General features: G+C 34.8%; 1 protein-coding gene across 1 annotated transcript in view; it reads left to right on the forward strand.

Moving 5' to 3' along the window:
- LOC136040871 (uncharacterized) overlaps window positions 1-23,624 on the forward strand; it is a 685,992-nt gene that overhangs the window by 571,911 nt on the left and 90,457 nt on the right. Inside the window, exons 6-7 of the mRNA XM_065725262.1 lie at window positions 9,948-10,122; window positions 16,758-16,891. Coding sequence (XP_065581334.1) covers window positions 9,948-10,122; window positions 16,758-16,891 — 309 coding nt within the window. The remainder of the gene's footprint in view (window positions 1-9,947; window positions 10,123-16,757; window positions 16,892-23,624) is intronic.

Below are 23,624 nucleotides of genomic sequence, written 5' to 3' on the forward strand. Positions count from 1 at the left end.
ATCTGTAACACATCAGGAATGGTAAAGTGTATGAATTTGTAACTTTCGGGGCATGTTGAGGGTGATATTATCAAAATACACTGTATGTATCAATATTGTTGAAGGGATTGTTGAAGGGAGGGGGGGGATATTTAAAAGCCCTAAAAGAGCCCACCAAAGCAAACAAACCAAGAAGAATCATCCATCAATTGGAATCCAGTTCAAATGTTGTAGTGATTAATAGGCTATAGTTTACTCGATACCTCATTTCATCCTGCAGTGCCATCTGCAGTCTCGGATCTTTTTTGACAAATTTGTGAAAGGTTCCACGCCACTTTGAGATCACGCAAGCAGGATTTCCCTTTCGGAGATAAGGACGGAGTAAGAAGCTAATGATGGAATGGAGACCCCAAGCAATATCGCAACATCGCAACAGCTCCAATCTTTTATACCCAGCCTATCCTTGTCAGGGCTTTTTTTATAGTTTTTAGCCATTCATTTTCATTTAGGAATGCTTACCGGCTTGGGATAGGGCTTTTTTAACTTTTTAATCACCATTAATTCCCAGGGAAAACTTAGCTTTCGACTAGACATGCCAGAAGAATCCCTTTGTGATGTTGCTTGACTGTTTTCACTTAACATATTTCGCTTTCCTGACAAGGCTCATTTTATTTGCTTTTAACCTGACGATCATCGACTGCGAAAAACTTTCCTTTCGATGAGATGGTTCTAGGCGTTTACCCCCCCCCCCCCCCCTGGAAAATACCAGTTTGTCAAAGAATAGTAGAGAGCCTTGTTAATCCAAAAATAAGTAGAAATAAATTCAAATAATTTTCCAAGCGTAAAACTACCACAAATCATCATCAATAAATGAATTAAAACCAACATTTCGTATCTTTTTGTTTGTTTTTCTGTTAGACTCCATACTTTTTACTTTGAAGATTATTGGACTTTAATTCTGCCCATTTTTGGTTTAATGAGGCTCTTTACTTTTCTTCAAAAATTTGTTCCATATGTTTCCCATTAACAAACACTATTTGTAAGTAGTTAAATAAAAAGAAAAACAAGTTTTTCAACTGAAAGCAAGGAACAACATCATAACTTAAAGCGAATAGAAATTATTACGTATATGAAAGGGGTTTCTACTCCTCAAGACCTCGCTCTTTACGCTAAAGCTTTTTTTATAGAATTTTAAAACGAAATTTATCGTTCAAATTAAACGGTCACTGTGTTTCAGGAATCGTTCTTAAAGAATTAGGACAGAAAGTCAAAACTTTAGCGTAAAGAGCAAGGTCTTGTGGAAGGGGGAACTCCTTTCATATACTTAATCATTTCTTTTAGTTTTAAGTTTTGATGTTGCTCCTTACTTCAGTTAAATTTTTTTTTTTTAATTTAATGTCTGATCATTCTTAAATAATACCGGGAAATCCGGCTCTCTCCATGAAAAATTCCGGTACTTGTGTATTGTACGCCACTCACTCAAGTTTACGATGTGTAAAACTTGAGAACAAACCGGTTTCTTCGTTATTTTCTTTTTTACTTTAGAAATAAGTTTGGGCTATATATTTGCACATTGACTGGGGGGGGGGGGTTAAAGTATAGCGGGTCTGCATGCAAAATATATTTGGTACAATTATTCTGCATATTATGAAGCGAGAATTGTATACTTCCCCCCTTTCTTTATGTGCAAATATATTGCCGAAATTATATATTTTCCATCTATTCTGTCACTTGTCTTTTTCTTGTCTCGTGCTAATCTGAAAGAAGCTAACGAAGAAACCGGTTTGTTCTCGAGTTTCACACAGCGTAAACTTGAGTGAGTGGCGTATAATACACAAGTACCAAAAGTCCTTCCCCTACGAAAAAAACAACAAAAAACAAAACTCAAACAAAATTCTCAATTTCGTAAAGCTTTATTTCAAGGGGGTGGTATTTACTGGGGGGTGTTTTCAGCGGGGTAGACGCCGGTGGCTGGCGGGGGTAGACGCCGGCCACCGGATGAGATATACCAGCCGAAATTGACTCAGCGGCGCTGCTTGACTGTTTTCACTTAGAAAATTGGCCGATTTGGTGGCTGATTTTTTTTTAATGTGTTTCACTTACCGTTCATCGACAGCCAAGACTTTTGATCAGATAAACCAGCCAGAAATCACTTAAAGATATTGCTAGACCATTTTCACTTAAGATATTTGCCGAGTCGTTGGCCTGGCAGGACTGATAAAGCAATAGGCTGCGTACTTATTCCAAGGAGACCGGGCCTTTCCCTGAAATATTGTGATTTTAAAACTTTTTTTGTAATCTCCCGTAATGTTTATCAAAATTTTCATTTTTTGGGGGGACGACATAGTTATTCCCCTCACCTGATTCCTGTTTAGTTTCTTCACAATATCTACCAACAATTATCTGTTACCAATGTTACCTCATAGACACTGATTTGACTTGTGATAACCATCTGACATGATTTGTTATATGATCTTTTAGATTAATTACCTAACTATTTTCTGTTAGCTTATGAACTGAGACTTTTAGCAACAATTTTGTTAGTACGGCAGAAATACCGGTAAAATCAGGATAAAGTAGAGAATCAGACGAAATATAAGGAATTAAATTCATTTATTACACAATAACATTTATATATTAAAGTTAAAAGTTAAAACAGGCATAAGTGGTCAGATAATTGTTCTATTATTCTGGAATTATTTTAACCTATTGTTGCTAAAAACTAAAAAAATTTCATCCTTCGAATTAAGGTATAATACTCTGGATACATAAGTCAAACTATCAAACAGTTCGTGGTAACGAACTGTAGTAAGGAGCGACCCGGCTCAATAGCAACCAAAACTCTAAAAAATGGGGTTTTGATATCAATAGCTACATCAAAAGAATCGCATTTTAATGCTGATTTTAAATATATAAGTTTAATCAAGTTTTGTCTTACCAATCAAAAGCTACGAGCCTGAGAAAATTTGCCTTATTTTAAAAAAAATAGGGAGAAACAACCCCTAAAAGTCATAGAATCTTAACGAAAATCACACCATCAGATTCAGCGTATCAGAGAACCCTATTGTAGAAGTTTCAAGCTCCTATCTACAAAAATGTGGAATTTCGTATTTTTTGCCAGAAGACAAATCACGGGTGCGTGTTTATTTGTTTGTTTATTTTTTCCCCAGGGGTCATCGTATCGACCAAGTGGTCCTAGAATGTCGCAAGAGGACTCACTCTAACGGAATTGAAAAGTTCTAGCGCCCTTTTTAAGTGACCAAAAAAATTGGAGGGCACCTAGGCCCCCTCCCACGCTAATTTTTTCTCCAAAGTCAACGGATCAAAATTTTGAGATAGCCATTTTGTTCCGCATAGTCAAAACCATAATAACTATGTCTTTGGGAATGACTTACTCCCCCACAGTCCCTGGGGGAGGGGCTGCAAGTTACAAACTTCGGCCAGTGCTTAAATATAACAATGGTTACTGGGAAATGTATAGCGTTTCAGGTTTTGTTGGTCTTGGGGGTGGGGTTGAGGGGAGGGAGCTATGTGGGAGGAACTTTCTTTGGAGAAATATCTCATGGGGGAACAGAAATTCAATGAAAAGGGCGCAGGATTTTCTAAAATTACTATTAAAAAAACAATGAAAAAATAAACATGGAAAAGTTTTTTCAATTGAAAGTAAGGAGTAGCATTGAAACTTAAAACGAACAGAGATTATTACGCATATGAGGGGTTCTACAAAAATACTTTAGCATAAAGATCGATGTATTTAGGAGGAAATAAATACCTCGCTCTTTATGCTATAGTATTTTTAGTAATTTCAACTATTTATTCTACGGCCTTTCGGATTCAGGGGTCATTCTTAAAGAATTGGGACAAAACTTACGATTTAGTGTAAAGAGCGAGGTATTAACGAGGGTACAAACCCCCTCATAAACATAATAAAAATTTAAGAATATAAAAGTTTGTTACGTAAGCTAATTCTTAAGTTACGTATATTTTTTACTAATAAAAACATTCGTTAAAAATTAAAATTTATAGTTGCCTTTTTATGTAACCGAAAAATTGCAGGGCAACTAGGCTTTCCCCACCCCTTATTTCTCAAAATCGTCTGATCAAAACTAAGAGAAAGTCATTTAGCCAAAAAAGGAATTAATATGCAAATTTCATTTTAATAATTTATGTGTGGAGAGCCAAAATCAAACATGCATTAATTCAAAAACGTTCAGGAATTACATAAAAAAAACTAGTTTTTTTAACTGAAAGTAAGGAGCGACATTAAAACTTAAAAAGAACAGAAATTACTCCGTATATGAAATGGGTTGTCCCCTCCGCAATCCCTTGCTCTTTACGCTAAAGTTTGACTCTTTGCCACAATTCTGCTTTTTAAAACAATTAAAAACTCTAGTTCTAAAGTCTGGTTCTAAAACTAAAACTCTAAAACTCTATAGTTCTAAAACTCTGGTTCTAAGCCGCCTTAATTGCTTCGCAGTAGACTGGAGAAGATATGTTGATCCCCGTCTTGCACTGGTATCCGGACCATTGCTTTTCCTGAGGCAAGATTAATTTCAATGATTTAAAGTACATGGAAATTGGAATTTGGAATGTTACGACGTTAAAAAGTGACTATCGTGTCGACATCTTGACTGACGAATTCAGACGATTCGAACTTGAGTCTGGTTCGAACCGGAGTCGGAAAAAGTCGATTCAAACAGTAGCTGTGCGACTGTTTGGTGTGAACCAAAATTTGGTTCAGTCCCGCTTTGTAGGGCTTTAATGAAAGAAAGGTGGAGATAGTTATTGCGCATTCTCTGGATGAAGGATGACAGATTGCCGGAGATTGCCCTTTTTGGCCAACCGTTTAGGGCTAAATGGAAAGCAGGTCGTCCTCGTCTGGGGTGGGAGGATGTCATAAAGAAAAGTCTAAAGGGAATGGGAACTTCCTTGGAGGGTATAAAGAGGGAGGCGTTGAGTAGATTGGGACAGAGGAGGCGTGTGAGTAGCTGTGTTGGCTTCAGTTGGCTTGGTGCTGCGGTGAGTTGTTAGTAGTTGTAGTAGTAGTCAAAAATAGAGATTCTTCTATGCATGCCTAGATTGAATCTAATTCTTTTTGCCTTTATTTTATTTTCATTCCAAAATATGTTGTTCTTTTTCCCAGAGAGGTTAGATGGATTAGTTCCTTTATTTTCCTCAATTCATTAAAAAATATCAGTTTTTTAAACATACCGCTACTGCACGGTCAAATTACCTATTCGTTGTTATTCAAGTAATTAATTAATTCACATAACCAACGGCATTTAAATAAAGATAGAAAGAGAAGAAGAAAAAAAGAAAGTCAGCCCCAATATTCACAAGTAATCCGTTCTCACCCTGCATCTCGACAAAGGAGAAACCGTTTGACCTCTGATTTAAATGAAGAAACTGATTTACAGCCCCTAATGCTGCCCGAGAGGCTATTCCAGAGAGTCACACTCACTCGACGAACATATGGACTGACGTTACTGTAGTTCTTTCTCGTATACTTGCTTTTTCAGATTTTCGGTGTAATGATAATCAGAAATAATGGGGAAAATATCCACGAAATAGACTGGCATAACATAATGGTTGCAGGGGTAGCTGCAACCTACTAAAGAAATACGGCTCTAAATATAAAAAACGCGGTTGGAAAAACTAACTAGTGAGAAAAAATTACCATTTGTTGGTTTTTCATGAATGGTAACTATTATCTCTGTTAGTTTTAAAAGTAATATTATAAAATATAAAATCGCAAAGAAACGAGGACAATAAACAGCCAGTGAAAAAGTTGTAATATTATACAAATATTTCGGTCAAGACCTCCGCTTGACCGTCCGCTTGACCATTTTTATGTTTTATCATGATTAGCCAGTGTGGTCTCAGATATAATATTATAGTAATATTACATTATAATATTGTATTATAGTATTATAGTAATAGTAATATTAATAATAAGTTTTAGCGTTGTTTAAAAACCAATTTGTAGGAATTTTGGGAAAATAGCTTCAAACCTCCTGAAAATGGCGTCTGATCGAAACAAGAGGTTCACCATTGGAACTACCATGGCCGAAAACCAATACAATGTAAAAGCAACTTATCTCTCGGTTTGAACAGCAACGATAATCATTATTCAAAGTTGATATGGCAGTTTTAAATAATTGGTGATCCCGTAACTGATCAATATCCAAAATTTTAAAATGGCAATAAAAATTAGTATCACTAAAATTACCAAATTCTATTTTAGAATAATAGTACAATAAATAATCTTTACCATAGAAGCCAGAAAAAAAAATGTCAAATTAAACCTAGGATTCTTACTGCCTTAGACGCTGTGCTTCTGAGCTCCTTCCAATCCAAATTACGATAGACAAAAGATACCAAATACCTCATTTCAGAAAATTGATTAGGAATACTACTACCAAGAGAAATATTATTCAAAGAATTCAGCCCCACTCTAGTACGAATAAAAGTCAGATAATTAGTTTTACCAACGTTGACACCAAGAGAATTTAGACTAGTAAGTGCATTCAGGCACTGCATGACGTTAGTTGCTCGAGCTGTTATATCTTAAAAATCGATTAGCTTTTTTAAAATCGTACGAAATTTTTATGAAGGTGTTATAACTGCTAAATTAAGATTTGGTATTAGGCAAGTCGGGCCTCTAATTTAAGATTGGCCGAATAAGCTCAAATCACAGCCTATATAGACACCAGTTGCAAAAACATTTCTCAAAAGCAACACATAGCTATCGTCGCAACATCCAGCGTCGGCAGGATCTTTCCACGCTGATTGGCTATTGGAGCGTACACTTTTTACTGAACAGATCCAATTATTATTGGTCATCTGTCGGCTATATCCTGTTACATAGGGTATCACATATGACATCACTGCCACATATGTGGCAGCTTGGAATCACTTGGGAAGAACTAAGAAGTTTCTTTACTAATTTTACGAGAGATAATTCCGATAAAAATGAATTAAAATTTATTTCCATATTTGTACTCGCTTATTTCCACCTATATGCAGGGATATGGTTTTGGCTTGCTTTAAAGCATCTGGAATATTGGCCTTAAGATTTACGCCATCTATAAAAACTAGCCAAAGATTCTACCCGTAGAGTAAAATAGTCACCGGAAATTCTTTTTTCTATTCGTTTAAATTTCAGTTAACCTATCTCTGTCCATGAACCGTGGTGCGTTTGCAATCATAGCTTTCGTGGGTTACATCGTGGTTAAGTGGCCTACAATGACTCCCCACGTTTTCTGTATAACATGCCTCGTCATGCTACCGAACTGTCTTTTCCACAAACTCTCAAATGTGTTTCAAACCTCCGTTAGTCTTTAAGAAGAAAGATATCTTGTAGTGTTGTAAATTTAAAATAATATTACGCTACCGAAATTTCAGTAATCTTTGTCGCAAGGATGTCAGTCTCAAAACGCAACCTAAGTTAACTAAAATAACAATTGAATGATGCTACTATCATTTTTCAAAAACGAGTAAATTTATTTCAATAACAGTCAACTGAATTAAAATCTAAAATCAGTTCTAAATGCTTGATGAGACCTATATATATAAGGCAATTATTTTGCTAATATAATACCAAAACTTTCTTCAAATAATATAATATAAAATATATAATAAAATATATAATATAAAAATATAACATATACATAGCATATATATATGTATAATATGTAATATAATCTATATTATATTTAATTATATTTTATATAATGTAATCTTTTTGGCTTTACTGAATTTTCAAGTATACTGCTGTCAACCAGCGTGTGTTCCCCGGGGAGACCCTCCAACAAGGTTGACTCTAGTTCGGTATTGTGGAGTAACATGCATGAGAGGTGTAGCATAAGTGGGAGATGGTAACTACGCAACGAAAGGGGTAAAATTGACCATGACTATCTGCCTTGGCTTTTTCTACAATTAGCCATGACTGGACTTGCCCACGACTATTCTATTTTTAATTCAATTTCAATTAAAATTTGGGCCTCTATTCTATGTCTTTCACTGCCTATTCAGGAAAAAACACCTGATACAGCCAGACACTCTGTTTGTACACTATCTTTTTCTCTGTTTGTTGTTTATTTGATTTTTATTTTTCTTCTTTTTTCATTTTTTTTTGCTGTTCCTGTTATCTAGGATACTTTGATCGGATCTAAATATTGAATTGAATTAATATAAACTAATATAACTAATGAATAAACTATAAACTAATGAATTAATATAAATTAATATAACTAGTATTGAACTAATATAAACTTTAACGTCTGTAACTGGGCTAACTTGCTTGATTTTAAAAAGCTAAATTTTAGCAAGGAATATAAAAAAAATATTTTCTAGGAAGTTGATCTCAAGTTTTTGGGTAATTTTTTACTCTTAAAATTACGACACTTATTTCCTGAAATTATTTTATTGGTTTTAATCTTCTTTGGCTTGACAGTCTCGAATGATTAATAGTCTACTCCACCTCAAGCCAGGGAAGTTTAAAAAATTTAATAAATTTATTTTTTCCCCGTCAATCTACTTTTATCTTTCAAGTATATGAAAAAACCTCTTTCATTTAGCTGACTTGAACACCAACTTAAGCTTGAGAAAACAACAAAAAAGTTCCTCTCCGTCAAAATAGCGGAATAAATCACCTAGAAAAAAGCTAAACGATAAGTTAGAAATCAGTTTTCTTTTTTTTCTTTTTATATTGAATTTCATGACGGAAAGCCCACGTGACCTGGATTTGACTGGGATTTCATGAAATCCAGATATTGAATATGTCGAAAGTTTTTCCCAAGTTGTTTTTCTCTTCTATACCACTGCTGATAAAAGCGCTATAATAAAAAGTTTTGATAAGAATGGAGGAGTTTTTTGTTTGGAAGATTTGTATTCCCCGTCGGGAGATAGTCTGTGTTGGACTGGAATAATCTTCAAACTAAAATGATTTGTGAGATTGTGTATCGGCTCTTTTTCGCTTATACATGTTTATTAATCTCGAGGGATGATGTCCGATTTGTTGGATGGCATTGAAGGGAGGGACAATTTCTCCAATTGGAAAAAGAATTGGATTATAGAAAAGTCAAATCCCTGGATATGGCTGAATTTTAGTGTTATATGCCGACTTTTCCCATCTCTTCAAGAAAATTCTTCACTCGTCCCCTTTTGAAAAACTGAAATGTATATGCTGATATTTCAGTAATGACCCCCCCTGTAAAGCACAAAACATGTGGTATTTTGATCATCAGTTGCACAAATTTGTTTTTTTCTGTTCCCCCTCCCCCAAAAATGTTATGATGCTCCTTGGGCTCGTGCATATTTGCTCACCTTCTTTCTTCCGAGTCGTTCCGATTTTAGCTTCTTGAGAAGTTTACTATCAAATTGTTTCTTTTCTTGAACTTTGAATCTATTTTGCATTCAACTCTTCTAAGTTTTGAGGCTGAAAAAATTACAAACAAAAAGGGTACTTTATGATACCGGACCCAGCTCAAAATTTTCTAATCCACTCCATAGTGATACCTGCACCCAAGAGTGCCATATATCGTCAAATGGCAAATGGCAATAGTTTAAGGATCCTATTTTCTCTATCCTTTCTGAGGTGCGATTGCTCCTGATTTTCTGAAAAGGGGTAATTTCACCACCCTGTTGACTTCCATCCTTATACAAAAACTAATCACTAATGTATGTATAACACGTTTAAAAATTAGCCTTGAAAACGTTAAAATCGGTAGGCAATTGGCAAACCCAGGTCAATTAACTGACAAAGTAAAATATGTCGGTTTGAGTTTGGGCCTAGACCGTTTTTTATTATTAAAATATAACTATTTAATACGTGTTAAGTATACGCCGTACTCTTAATTATTCCTGTTGATATTGTCAGTGGCTTTTTTATGAATTATGTTAACATTTTTAAAACCACTATAATAGACTTATCAAGAATAGGTGCAAAAAACAACATGTTTTTTCAGATCACACTATTTGAAGGAACTGTGATAGAGATGATGATGTTAGCAAGTGAAATGGGTATTGAAGATCTCAGAGGTTCATGTGAAACATTCATAAGCTCAAGCTTATCAGTCAAAAATGCCTGCTTCTATCTTGTCAAAGCTATTGAAATTCAAGACCAGAGTGCTGGAAGTAGTGGTAAATATAGGCTATGCATTATAGGACAAGTAGACTATCCATTTCCATTACAGTATTAACTTTTCGTTTTTACTCGAATTTAGGCTTTGCTACCGCCAGTAGCAAAGCCTAAATTTTTGTAAAAATAAATCTAAATTTTTGTAAAAATTAATTGTAATGTCCCAGCCATCACGGGGCAGAATAGGTGCAAACAGAAACTGATTGTTCACTTTTTTTAAGTTTTGACTCAAAACTTTTGTTGATTTTACTTACTTTTTATTTCTTATTAAAGAATCTAATACGGTTGGGTAGAAGCCTAATAAAAAACCCAATTAAAGAACACAATATGGTAAGTAGGACCCAATAAGGTTGTAAAACGGTGGAGCTATTTGCCTCTCCAGGATTTGTATTTGCTAGTCGGTTTATATTTTTTGCTCAACATTTGTGTTTGACACACGTATACTAAAGGCAACTGAATAATCTGATTCGCTTGCGAAAACGCGTCACAAAAATTAGCCAATGAAGCCAAAGTCTCTGTTTTTCTTTTTGATAGGTGTTTGTTCAAGTTCTTAAATATGGACCCAATCTATAACTTTAAGGGTACGAATAATAACTTGTATTATTCTGTTTCCTGTGTTTACTATCGAGGAAACTTATTTTTTTAAGGCAGACATGAAATTAGCATTGATAAAAATGGTATAGAGGATTGATAACAAAGGTTAAAATAAGTTTAAATAAGTTTAATAAGTTCAAAGTATCAAAACAAGTCAACTGCTGTCACAAAACAAGTTACAGCAGTGATTTCGTTAAGGTATTAAAACTTGTTTTTATTTCCTTTTTTTTCAAACAATTTTTTTCTTTAGACTTATCTTTTGTCTATTCATACCTGAAAGCTGCTATTTTTAAGGTTTATATTTTCGTTATTTAAAAATTATGAACTTAGCCAGTATTCTTATGCCGTCAGTGTTGCCATGTTATATCATGAAATTGAATGACCAGAAATAATAGTTAATTTTCAAAGTTCTTTCTCGTCCGTTTCAGGACATTTAGGGGCTGCTACTCCCTCATTGTCCTGCTAAACACAATGATTAGTCCATTATTTTAAAGAATCACAGATTAGAAATAAATATATTAGAGTCAAATCATAAATTAAAATAAGAATAAAATTTGACTTGCGTTTCTATATTATGCTGTTTTGAGTAAAACATGAAATACATTTTATTGCAGTTACTGGTCCGTCAAGGGTGTTATAACCCCATCTATTCTGTGGTACTTTCTTCTAGATCCTTAAAAATTTATGAAAAAAAAAATTAAAGTCAAAGCTTCGCTTTCATCCTATCCATGTTGCTCTGTAGCTATCCACCAAAAGTCAATTAAAGTAATTATACAGTCGAATACAGCCAATCAATGTTGAAATAATGGATTCATCTCTTGTGAATTACGAATGTTTTCGCAAATTTGTAAAAATTGTTGCGAATTATATTAAAATGCATTGGAATCGTGTAATGGTTTACTTTCTTTTTTCTACACTTACATTTTTTTTTCATCAGATACGTAGCCTACTAGGCAAGCTTTATCCACCGTTATACGAGTCTTTCCAAAGGCTTTCAGTGACAGGTTTTCTTCTTTGCTTTTTTTTATCTAGTTTATTTATTTCGTTTTTTCTTTTATTAGTTTTCTATTTTATTATCTATCATAAGGTCATTTCTTATTATAATTTTTTCTTTGTATTTATTTTCTTGTTATAGTGTATTATTGTTTATTATATATATATTTGTTTCTTGTGGTCTTTTTGTTTTATCACTTTCTCGTCTACCGTCTAAGTTAGTTAAAAGTTTTCGACAGATCTACCCTGGTCCTTACTTTTTTCAATTTATTATCAATTATTAGTAAAAAAATTGCATAAACCCATCCCCTACAAATGCCACAGCACGATACGGGGGAGAGATAACGAATGAAATCCACAAATAATAATACTCAACATAAACCTCAAAAGGGGTTTAAAAATAAAACACAACTACAACATCATATACCTACTACCACTAACTCAACACTCGACTCCTTCCTTAACACACCTCAATCAAAATCAAACACTAAATTTAATGATTTAATACGAGTTTATTCTTTCAACTATGCATCCTATTACATTAATCATTAAAATCATATTTGGAAAACAATTCATTCTTCAACAGCCTTTTAATGATGCGATTTTACGCAAAAACAGCCGTTTCTGTGTGTTCTGTTAAATTCCCTCCGTTGTTTTGCTGCAAGCTTATACGTCACAACGGTTCAATGGCTGAGTTGAAATATTTGTGCTGAGCAGTCAAACAGTTCGTGGTAACGAACTGTAGTAAGGAGCGACCCGGCTCAATAGTAACCGAAACTCTAAAAAACGAATATAAAGAAACGAATTTTGATACTAATAGATACATCAAAAGAATCAGATTTTTATGCTGATTTTAAATATATAAGTTTCATTAAATCTAATCTTACTCATCAAAAGTTACGAGCCTGGGAAAATTTGCCTTGTTTTGGAAAATAGGGGGAAACACCCCCTAAAAGTTATAGGATTTTAAGAAAATCAAACCATCGCATTCAGCGTATCAGAGAACCCTACTGTAGAAGTTTCAAGTTCCTAGCTCGAGTGTGCTCAGCACTGGCAACTTATCTGTAAACCTTCTGTCTAATTCGGATAGTAGACGGTCGAAAGTCTTGGAGTACTCTCGCTTCATTTCATCCGCCAAAGTAATAGTCCGATTTCCAGATTGGATGAAGTTCTTTCCTAGCGTCGAAGTTGTCACAAATTGTTGGAGATACTTGGTGATCTTTTGAGTTCTAATGGTAATGGCGATTAATACCTTTATGTTTTCCTAACTAAAAAGTTAATAGGCTTAATGATGTAATTCTACTTCTCTCTGTGCTCTCGTCTTTAGAGTCTTATCGTAGCGTTGGCCTACAATCTGGGGTTTGACCGGTAGAGGATGTCAAGCGTCTCTAACTTTCATAAGGTTTATGTGTCGAGCATAAAAATGTTTTATTTACACATATGATACAGTTAATGTACATAAAACGAGGACAGAAACAGAATAAGAACTGACTCAAGTAATCTAAAACGGTGGCATATATCAAACAGTTCGTGGTAACGAACTGTAGTAAGGAGCGATCCGGCTCAATAGGAACCAAAACTCTAAAAAATTCAATTTTGATATCAATAGCTACATCGCATTTTAATGCTGATTTTAAATATATAAATTTCATCAAGTTTAGTCTTAGCCATCAAAAGTTACGAGCCTGAGAAAATTTGCCTTATTTAGGAAAATAGGGGGAAACACCCCCTAAAAGTCGTAGGATCTTAACGAAAATGACACCATCAGATTCAGCGTATCAGAGAACCCTACTGTAGAAGTTTCAAGCTCCTATCTACAAAAATGTGGAATTTTGTATTTTTTGCCAGAAGACAAATCACGGGTGCGTGTTTATTTGTTTGTTTTTTTTGTTTTTTTTTGTTTTTTTTTCCCAGGGGTCATCGTATCGACCAAGTGGTCCTAGAATGTCGCAAGAGGGCTGATTCTAACGGAAATGAAAAGTTCTAGTGCCCTTTTTAAGTGACCAAAAAAATTGGAGGGCATCTAGGCCCCCTCCCACACTCATTTTTTTCCCAAAGTCAACGGATCAAAATTTTGAGATAGCCATTTTGTTTAGCATAGTCGAAAATCATAATAACTATGTTTTGGGGATGACTTACTCCCCCACAGTCCCTGGGGGAGGGGTTGCAAGTTACAAACTTCAACCAGTGTTTACATATAATAATGGTTATTGGGAAGTGTACAGACGTTTTCAGGGGGATTTTTTTTGGTTTTGGGGGTAGGGTTGAGGAAGGGGGCTATGTGGGAGGATCTTTCCTTGGAGAAATATGCCATGGGGGAAAAATTCAATGAAAAGGGCGCAGGACGAATGTGGTCACTTTAGAAAAAAACGTCAAATTAAGAGCTTAACATACAATGCTGGGTGTTCGGAGCCTCTCTATTTTGGAGTATAATTTGAAAATAACATAACTATACGAGCGATAAAACATATATACACAACCATAACTCAACTAACGAAAGAACTGCTAAGAGATAACACAACTATAAAGCGAAAACAGGTGAAAACTAACGGGAAAATAAACGAACTAAGAGGTGGAAGGGGCCCAGAGAAAAAATATAATCCTTTTTCAATTTTGAGCCTAACTTCCGCAAAGGAGTAATAATGTCAGAAGCCCCGAAATACCGAATTATTTTCTTTTCAAACAGTTCGTGGTAAGGAACTGTAGTAAGGGGCGACCCGGCTCAATAGTAAACGAAATTCTAAAAAACGGAATTTTGATGCCAAAAGATACATCAAAAGAATCGAATTTTTACGCTGATTCTAAATATATAAGTTTCAATTAATTTAGTCTTTGTCATCAAACGTTACGAGCCTGAGAAAATTTGTCCTATTTTGGAAAAAAGGGGGAAACATCCCCTAAAAGTCATAGAATCTTAACGAAAATCACACTATTGCATTCGGTATATCAGAGAACTCTATAGCAAAAATTTCAAGCTCCTATCTAAAAAATGTGGAATTTTGTATTTCTTGCCAGAAGACAAATCACGGGTGCGTGTTTATTTGTTTTTTTTTTCCCAGGGGTCATCTTATCGACCAAGTGGTCCTAGAATGTCGCGAGAGGGCTCATTCTAACGAAAAATGAAAAGTTCTAGTGTCCTTTTTACGTGACCAAAAAAATTGGAGGGCAAATAGGCCCCCTCCCATGCTCATTTTTTCCAAAAGTCAACAGATTAAAATTTTAAAATAGCCATTTTGTTCAGCATAGTCGAAAACCATAATAACTATGTCTTTGGGAATGACTTACTCCCCCACAATCCCTGAGGGAGGGGCTGCAAGTTACAAACTTTGACCAATGTTTACATATAGTAATGGTTATTGGGAAGTGTACAGACGTTTTCATGGGGATTTTTTGGTTTGGGGGTGGGGTTGATGGGAGAGGGCTTTGTGGGAGGATCTTTCCTTTGAGGAATATGTCATGGGGGAAGAAAAATTCAATGAAAAGGGCGCAGGATTTTCTAGCATTACTATAAAAAAACAATGAAAAAATAAACATGAAAACGTTTTTTCAAATGAAAGTAAGGAATAGCATTGAAATTTAAAACGAACAGAGATTATTACGCATATGAGGGGTTCTAAAAATACTTTAGCATAAAGAGCGAGGTATTTAGGAGGAGATAAATACCTCGCTCTTTATGCTAAAATATTTTTAGTGATTTCAACTATTTATTCTACGGCCTTTTTGATTCAGGGGTCATTCTTAAAGAATTGGGACAAAACTTACGATTTAGTGTAAAGAGCGAGGTATTAACGAGGGTACAAACCCCCTCGTACACATAATAAAAATATAAGAATATAAAAGTTTGTTACGTAAGTTAATTCTTAAGTTACGTATATTTTTTACTAATAAAAACGTTCGTTGAATATTAAAAGTTCTACTAGCCTTTTTAAGTAACCGAAAAATTGGAGGGCAGCTAGGCCTCCTTCCCCACCCCTTATTTCTCAAAATCGTCTGATCAAAACTAAGAGAAAGCCATTTAGCCAAAAAAAAAAAAAATATACTAATTTCATTTCAATAATTTATGTGCGGAGAGCCAAAATCAAACATGCATTAATTCAAAAACGTTCAGAAATTAAATAAAAAAAACTAGTTTTTTTAACTGAAAGTAAGGAGCGACATTAAAACTTAAAACGAACAGAAATTACTCCGTATATGAAATGGGTTGTCCCCTCCGCAGTCCCACGCTCTTTACGCTAAAGTTTTTAATTGTTTTAAAAAGTAGAATTGTGGCAAAGAGTCAAACTTTAGCGTAAAGAGCGAGGGACTGCGGAGGGGACAACCCATTTCATATACGGAGTAATTTCTGTTCGTTTTAAGTTTTAATGTCGCTCCTTACTTTCAGTTAAAAAAACTAGTTTTTTTTATTTAATTCACTAAAACAAGGAAATAAGCATCGAAACATTTTACAGGAAATCGGCATTTGGCAGAACTTGAGACTTTTATTATGTATCTAACCTACTTTCAAAGTTTAAATTGATTAATAGCAAATAGCGTAATTACCCCAAGGGTCGTCAGGTAATTACGCTCTTTGGTTAATAGGCGTGCAGTAATTTGAAATCAATTGGACAGTATGGATTATGTTGGACATAAAGGATTATTATGGCCGGCAAAGGGCCCTTTGTGGTGGAAGCTTGGGGCCCCCTGGAAAATCTGGGGTGGTCATTTGACCTCCCAAACTGGCGCCCACCCCCGACCCCCCCCCCCCCCCAATGGCGTCTCTGGTTTCAAACCAGGTTACCCCTCATGAATAGGGCTTTGACAGCCACACCTTCAAAGGGAAGGTATACCGTCATCAGCTGCTTAGTGTCCTATAGTTTTAGTTTTTTTGTCGATCTTCCGCGCCCCTTCCTCCTTTCTTTTGAAAAATTTGGTGCCCGCTTACTAAAAATTTCATAACTGTCAGATTTAGATTTAATCTTTACTGTCTTCTGTACTTAAAACTTTCGATCCATTACTGACAATCATTTTAGTTTCTTTTTGTATTTTATTTGGTATTTTACGCTTTTTTTAGGTGCAAAATGTCCATTGCCTTTCATTGAAAAATGTATCGGATATATTGGAGAAAATGCGTCAGAGTGTATGAAAACGGAGGGTTTTCTTAATTTGCCAAAAGATGTTCTTATACGCCTCATCTCTTCCGATCATGTAAGTAGAAATTTGCTTCACAGAAAAGAAATTGATCTAAATAATTTCTGAGACCACACTGGCCACAATGCCACAAATGATCTGGCAACAATGGTTTTGCACTGGCCACAATGCAAAAACGAGAAAACGTAAAGAAGAAAAAACATAACGAAAAGGAAAATCAAAGCTAGTAAAAAGAGAGAGAGCAATGCAAATATTTTAGTAGAGACTTCCTCACAAACGCCTTCAATGCAGAATTAAGAATAATCGGTACTTGTATGATAAACGCCCTACCGCTAAAGTTGTTCATTCGCTTATGCATTATAGAATCCGGTTTTTCACGTTGTTTTTTTTTCAGCATAGCGTGAGACAAGAAAAAGAGAAGTGACAGAAAAAATGGAAAATATATAATTTGGGCTATATATTTGCACATTAGGGGGTGGGAATAAAGTATGTGAGAAGTTAGAAAATATTTCTTACTACATAGTACGCAGAATAATTGTATCTACCACATTAGGCATGCATACCCGCTGTACCTTACCCCCCCCCCCCTAATGTGCAAATATATAGCCCAAATTTGTTTCCAAAATATTCTATTCTTATCTTACTTTGGTATATTTCGTTAGGATTGAGTGTCAGAGAAATATATTAGAAGAACATTAAGCAGGGCGTTTATCATACAAGTACCGAGTAATAATAATAATAATAATAATAATAAAAGACCGATAAGGGTCCGCAGGAGAATATAAAGACATTCTTAAAAAATCTACACTAAAACAAATAACTTTGATTTTTCATCGTCACGTTTTCTCATTTTGAAATATGGCGAACATCTCCCGAAATTACAAGGAAACACTGTTTTGCCATTGAAGTGATGAAAAAGATGCAAGACAGAAATTCTCTTAAGAACGTTTGTTATGCTTGCGTATATAAGCAAACACTAAAACTTTGTGAATATTTTTAACCAAACACTTGATATCGAAATTGTACGAAAAAAAAAACAGCGAAATTTCTATTTCGAATTTCCCTAATTTTCAAATTGGCCAAAGTAGTGTCGCCTTGATGGCAAACGCCTCTGTTTTTTCCCCAAACTTTTTTTTTTCACAAAAAAAAATTGTGTCACAAAAGGAAATTAATTCGATTTAAAACTTAATGTTGGTGTTTCGGGTCGAAGGCATTTGTGTACATTGTTACATGGATATTTTACACTCTTGGGGTATCGAAAGTAACGAAGTTATTAAGCTTTTGGGCATAAACTGTCTGTCTACGGACTGCACCATTTTAAAATCGCCCATATTGAATAACACAAGGTTATAATATCAAAGTAGCAAAAATGTGCATGGCTTTGAAATGTAAACAGTTTCAAATAATAAAATATGGTATAAAAACTCAATAAACAAATGTTAATCTACAGAAAATCCCTCAAGAATGCAAGTACACGTAAATCAGAGGCAACTATCCAGGGCGAACCTGGGGAGGGTCTCCGGGTCCGGGCTCAACTGAAATCCTGAATTTCTTGGATTTCTGAGTACTTCTTATTCCAGTTATCAAGTGTTTTCTCTATTATTATCCCCCCCTGGAATTTTGTTTTATTACCCCCCTTACAAAAAATTATGTACGTGCCTGCTTCATCGTTGTCTTAATAAAGAGCCCTAAATAGCCATGTACTTCCTGGTGTTCCCGACTATTTAGTTTCGGGTGGGGGTCAGTGGCGTGACTCAGTAAGCTTAGCCAGAGTCGACCCAGCTCTAAATGATTACCTTGAGAATTCTGGGGAAGTAAGCAGGAACGGTGTGAGAAAACACACAATGGCTGGCTCTCAACACTCCATTGAACATCCCGGCTGAAGGGCCATTATCAACACAGCCGGTAAGGACTGTAATAGTGTAATGCTGTATATATTTCCGGTACAGTGTCTTTTATTTATTTTTATTTTTCCCTGGCCACTTTATATAGAAGGAAGGGTTGTAGAAACTTGGAATGGGTCTCATTTAATCATAAATTGAAAATTTTAGAGTATTTCTGCATCTGGAAGATGCAGCTAGATGGCATAATAGTAAAATACTATACTGGCATATTAATAAATTGAGAAGAAGTAGTCAAGCCGGATATGTCCCAGTTAAAGATAGGAACGGGGCCACAATTAGTGATAAAGAAAGAGTTAAAGAGAGATGGACAGAACATTTTAAGAATATGCTAAACTGAGATAGGGTTGCAGGAAAAGATATAGAGGAAAATGAAAAAGTTTGTGATACCTTGGATGTGGAGGAACATTTGTTTTCTAAGGAAGAATTAGCCGCTCAGGTGGCTTTGTGCTGCGGTGAGTTGTTAGTAGTAGTATTAGTAGTAGAATATAAACGCCCAGAATACGGGGTTTAAGGGACAGTTAACTTTGTACTTGGAGGTTTTCATCTCAAATACTCTTCGAAACAGCCCACTGTTCGCTGGTACGGCCAGCTCCTTCATATGCCACATGACGCCCCAGAATGAGTTGTGTTTGACTTCGATCCCGCCAGCAGGAATCGGAACGTCTCAGAGGATCCCCCCCTCAGTACGTAGAGAAGCGAAGCCAACGAGCTTCTCGTCCAATCCGCGAGCCTGTCTAGCGGTAGGTCAACCTGGAGCCGTCTGGTCTCATCATTCTCGATGTTCGACGAAGTTCGGCGACGACAAACACCTGACAAGAGTCGTAAGTCAAGACTCTTCGAACTAATACACGTATTTTAAAGCAGGTCATTCACATTTACGTTAAAGCCATTTTTAGCGAAAAAAAAGTAAACATGAAGATTTTGCCCTCCCCTGGCGTCGTCTTCCTTCGATATCTTTTTTAGTACCCTAATCTAGTCGCTGATGTATTTACTTGTATCTAATTTGTAACTTCAAAGCAGATATGCCTTTTCAATTTCCTTGTTTAGTAGGGGTGTTAAGGGTAACTAAAAATGTGTCAATTTAAGTTTGCCTTTTAATAGACATCTGATTAATCCATTGAGAACGGTTGGGGGTGGAACCTTTGCCCACTAGTTTTCCCCACAAAGTACTCAAGCATCATCCATTATCCTAGAATTTTGCTTCAACAATTTTAGAAGCAAGCCGCATTGCAGTAAAACCTCACCTTTCTTTAAAAAAAGTGACCTTTAACGGAACATTTGGTGGCTATTCGCTTGGAAAAAAATTGACACAACTTCCCTTTTACTTTAATTAGAAGTCTCCAATTTAGTCTTTTTAAAATCACATTTTGCAAAATCATCGAATTGCCAAGGGCAATGAAAATGAAATCCGATTGTTTGAATTAGTTAAGTGGCAACTTATACAAAGTACAAACAAAAATAATTCAAATGTGAATGATATGTCCTCCATGTGCAGTTACGCAGTTTTTGGTAGTGGCGCGTGCCACATATAAAAAAAGAAAAGGTCGGTGAAAAATTAGCAACAACCAAGCTAAAAACCTTTTACCCCAAACACCTTTGGGAGTCAAAAATTTTTGGTGTACAAATTTTGTCAAAAATTTTGATTCAAAAATTTAGAAAATTTTGAATTTTATAAGAAGAAAAGTATTGTCAAATTAGCTGATTATTTTTGCTTATTGATGTTAATTAATTGGAAAAAATTTTGCCCACGAAACAAGTTTTTCAAAGAAAAGTAAAGAGCTCCATTAAGCCAAAAATGAGCAGAAATAAAGTCAAATAATCTTCAAAGCGTAAAACCACCACAAATAACTATCAAACAGTTCGTGGTAACGAACTGTAGTAAGGAGCGACCCGGCTCAATAGTAACCAAAACTCTAAAAAATCGAATTTTGATACCAATACCTACATCAAAAGAATCGCATTTTAATGCTGATTTTAAATATATAAGTTTCATCAAGTTTAGTCTTACCCATCAAAAGTTACGAGCCTGAGAAAATTTGCGTTATTTTAGAAAATAGGGGGAAACACCCCCTAGAAGTCATAGAATCTTAACGAAAATCACACCATCAGATTCAGCGTATCAGAGAACCCTACTGTAGAAGTTTCAAGCTCCTATCTACAAAAATGTGGAATTTTGTATTTTTTGCCAGAAGGCAGATCAGGGATGCGTGTTTATTTGTTTTTTTGTTTGTTTTTTTTTTCCCAGGGGTGATCGTATCGACCCAGTTGTCCTAGAATGTAGCAAGAGGGCTCATTCTAACGGAAATGAAAAGTTCTAGTGCCCTTTTAAGTGACCAAAAAAATTGGAGGGCACCTAGGCCCCCTCCCACGCTAATTATTTTACCAAAGTCAACGGATCAAAATTCTGAGATAGCCATTTTATTCAGCGTAGTCTAAAAACCTTATAACCATGTCTTTGAGGACGACTTACTCCCCCACAGTCCCCATTGGAGGGGCAACAAGTTACAAACTTTGACCAATGCTTACATATACTAATGGTTATTGGGAAGTGTACAAGCGTTTTCAGGAGGATATTTTTGGTTGGGTAAGGGGTTGAGAAGAGGGGGATATGCTGGGGGAAATTTCTATCGATAATTTGTCATAGGGGAAGAAAATCTCCATGAAGGGAGCGCAGGATTTACTAGCATTATTTAAAAAAACAATAAAAAATAAATATGAAAAGTTCTTTCACCTGAAAGTAAGGAACAGCATTAAAACTTAAAACAAACAGAAATTATTACCCATTTAAGGGGCTCACCTCCTCTTAATACCTTGCTCTTTACGCTAAAATATTTTTAGTAATTTCAACTATTTATTTTACGGCTTTTGTGATTCTGGGGTCATTCTTAATGAATTGGGACAAAATTTAAGCTTTAGTGTTTAAGCTTTAGCCAAAAAAAAAAAAAAAAAAAAAATGCAAATTTCGTTTTAATTATTCCTCTGCGGAGAGCCAAAATCAAAACATGCATTGATTCAAAAACGTTCAGAAATTAAATAAAAAAAAAACAAGTTTTTTTAACTGAAAATAAGGAGCGACATTAAAACTTAAAACGAACAGAAATTACTTCGTATATGAAAGAGGCTGCTTCCTCATCAACGCGCCGCTCTTTACGCTAAAGTTTTTTACTGTTTTAAAAAGAAGAATTGAGAGACAAAGTCAAACTTTAGCGTAAAGAGCGGGGCGTTGATGAGGAAGCAGCCTCTTTCATATACGAAGTAATTTCTTTTCGTTTTAAGTTTCAATGTCGCTCCTTATTTTCAGTTAAAAAAACTTGTTTTTTTTTATTTAATCAATAAATAAATGGAAATCAAAACGAACAGAAATTACGATAAATAGCCGTGTCAAACTAAAAACGAGAAAAATTAACTTAAGTAGTGCTGATAACCCCCATGCCTTCTCAAGACCAGAACATAATTTGCACATTATTGAAAAAAAACCAATGTGATGATACTGATATTTATTCCTTAAAGTTTAATTAATTGAATTAATTAATTTATTAATTAATGAATTTAATTAATTAGTTTAATTAATTAGTTTAATTAATTTATATTTATTAAAGTAAAAAAAGTGAAAACATTTAAAACATTTTTTTTATTTTCAAGAAAGCGCAAATTATGTTCTGGTCTTGAGAAGGCTTGGGGATTATCAGTCCTACTCATATTAATTTTTGCTCGTTTTGAGTTTCATTTATTTATTGATTCTGGTTTGTGTTAGTTATACGCTTGGAAGATTATTTGACTTTATTTCTGCCCATTTATTGGCTTCATGGAAATCTTTACTTTTCTTTAAAACTTGTTTTGTGGAAAAAGTTTTTTAAATTACTTTCTGTTCGTTTTTTATTGATACGGTCTTTTTCATGAAAAAAAATAATGTTTTACATCTTTTCGGTTTTTTCTATAGGAATCCATAGTTTGGCCTACTATTTGTATATTTGAGAAACTTTTACAATAATTTTTAATCCTGACACAAATAGTATTTTTAATTTTATTTTATACCTCCTCAAGTTGAACTGAAAATAAAACAATATCATTGCCAAAATATTTTATCTATGCTCTTTGACAACCTGGATACACTTACACTCTTTTTATTTATTTAAATTATAAGAGCAGTAATAGGAGCAGCCCCAAACGCATCAATTTAATACCCTCAGGTGTTCTCGATATATTGCTGAGGTATCATATTGGTAACCATAAGCACAATGCCTTTTGATTTGTTTTTAAAGCAAAATTTAGTTTTAAAGCAAAATGGGCCAATTGCATAATTTTGGGGATTGAGATGCCCAATATCCATAGAGACGTGGTTGCTGAACCGTTCTACTCTGATGAACAAAATGGCTGTCTCAAAATTTTGACTCGATGTGTTTGGAAAGTGAATGGGCCTGAGAGAAAAGCTGCTTGCCCTCCAATCTCTTTTTAGTCTTAAAAAGGACAGTAGAACTTTTGATCTTGAATCGAATTAGCTCCTTTAAAAGTTTCAATGATATTGCTAGCTATTATATAGTGTTGCTCCCTATTTAACTTACGTAAAAAACTTTTATATTCTTATATTTTTATTATGTATATGAGGGGGTTTGTCCCCTCGTTAATACCTCGCTCTTTATACTAAATCTAAATTTTTGTCCCAATTCTTTGAGAATGACCCCTGAATCAAAAAGACCGTAGAATAAGTAGTTGAAATTACTAAAAATACTTTAGCATAAAGAGCGATGTATTTATCTCCTTCTAAATACCTCGCCCTTTATGCTAAAGTATTTTTAGAATCCCTCATATGCTTAATAATCTCTGTTCGTTTTCAGTTTTAATGCTACCCCTTACTTTCAATTGAAAAAACTTTTTCATGTTTATTT

Source organism: Artemia franciscana, chromosome 21 (assembly GCF_032884065.1).
Source record: "Artemia franciscana chromosome 21, ASM3288406v1, whole genome shotgun sequence".
Classification (NCBI taxonomy): Eukaryota; Metazoa; Arthropoda; class Branchiopoda; order Anostraca; family Artemiidae; genus Artemia; species Artemia franciscana.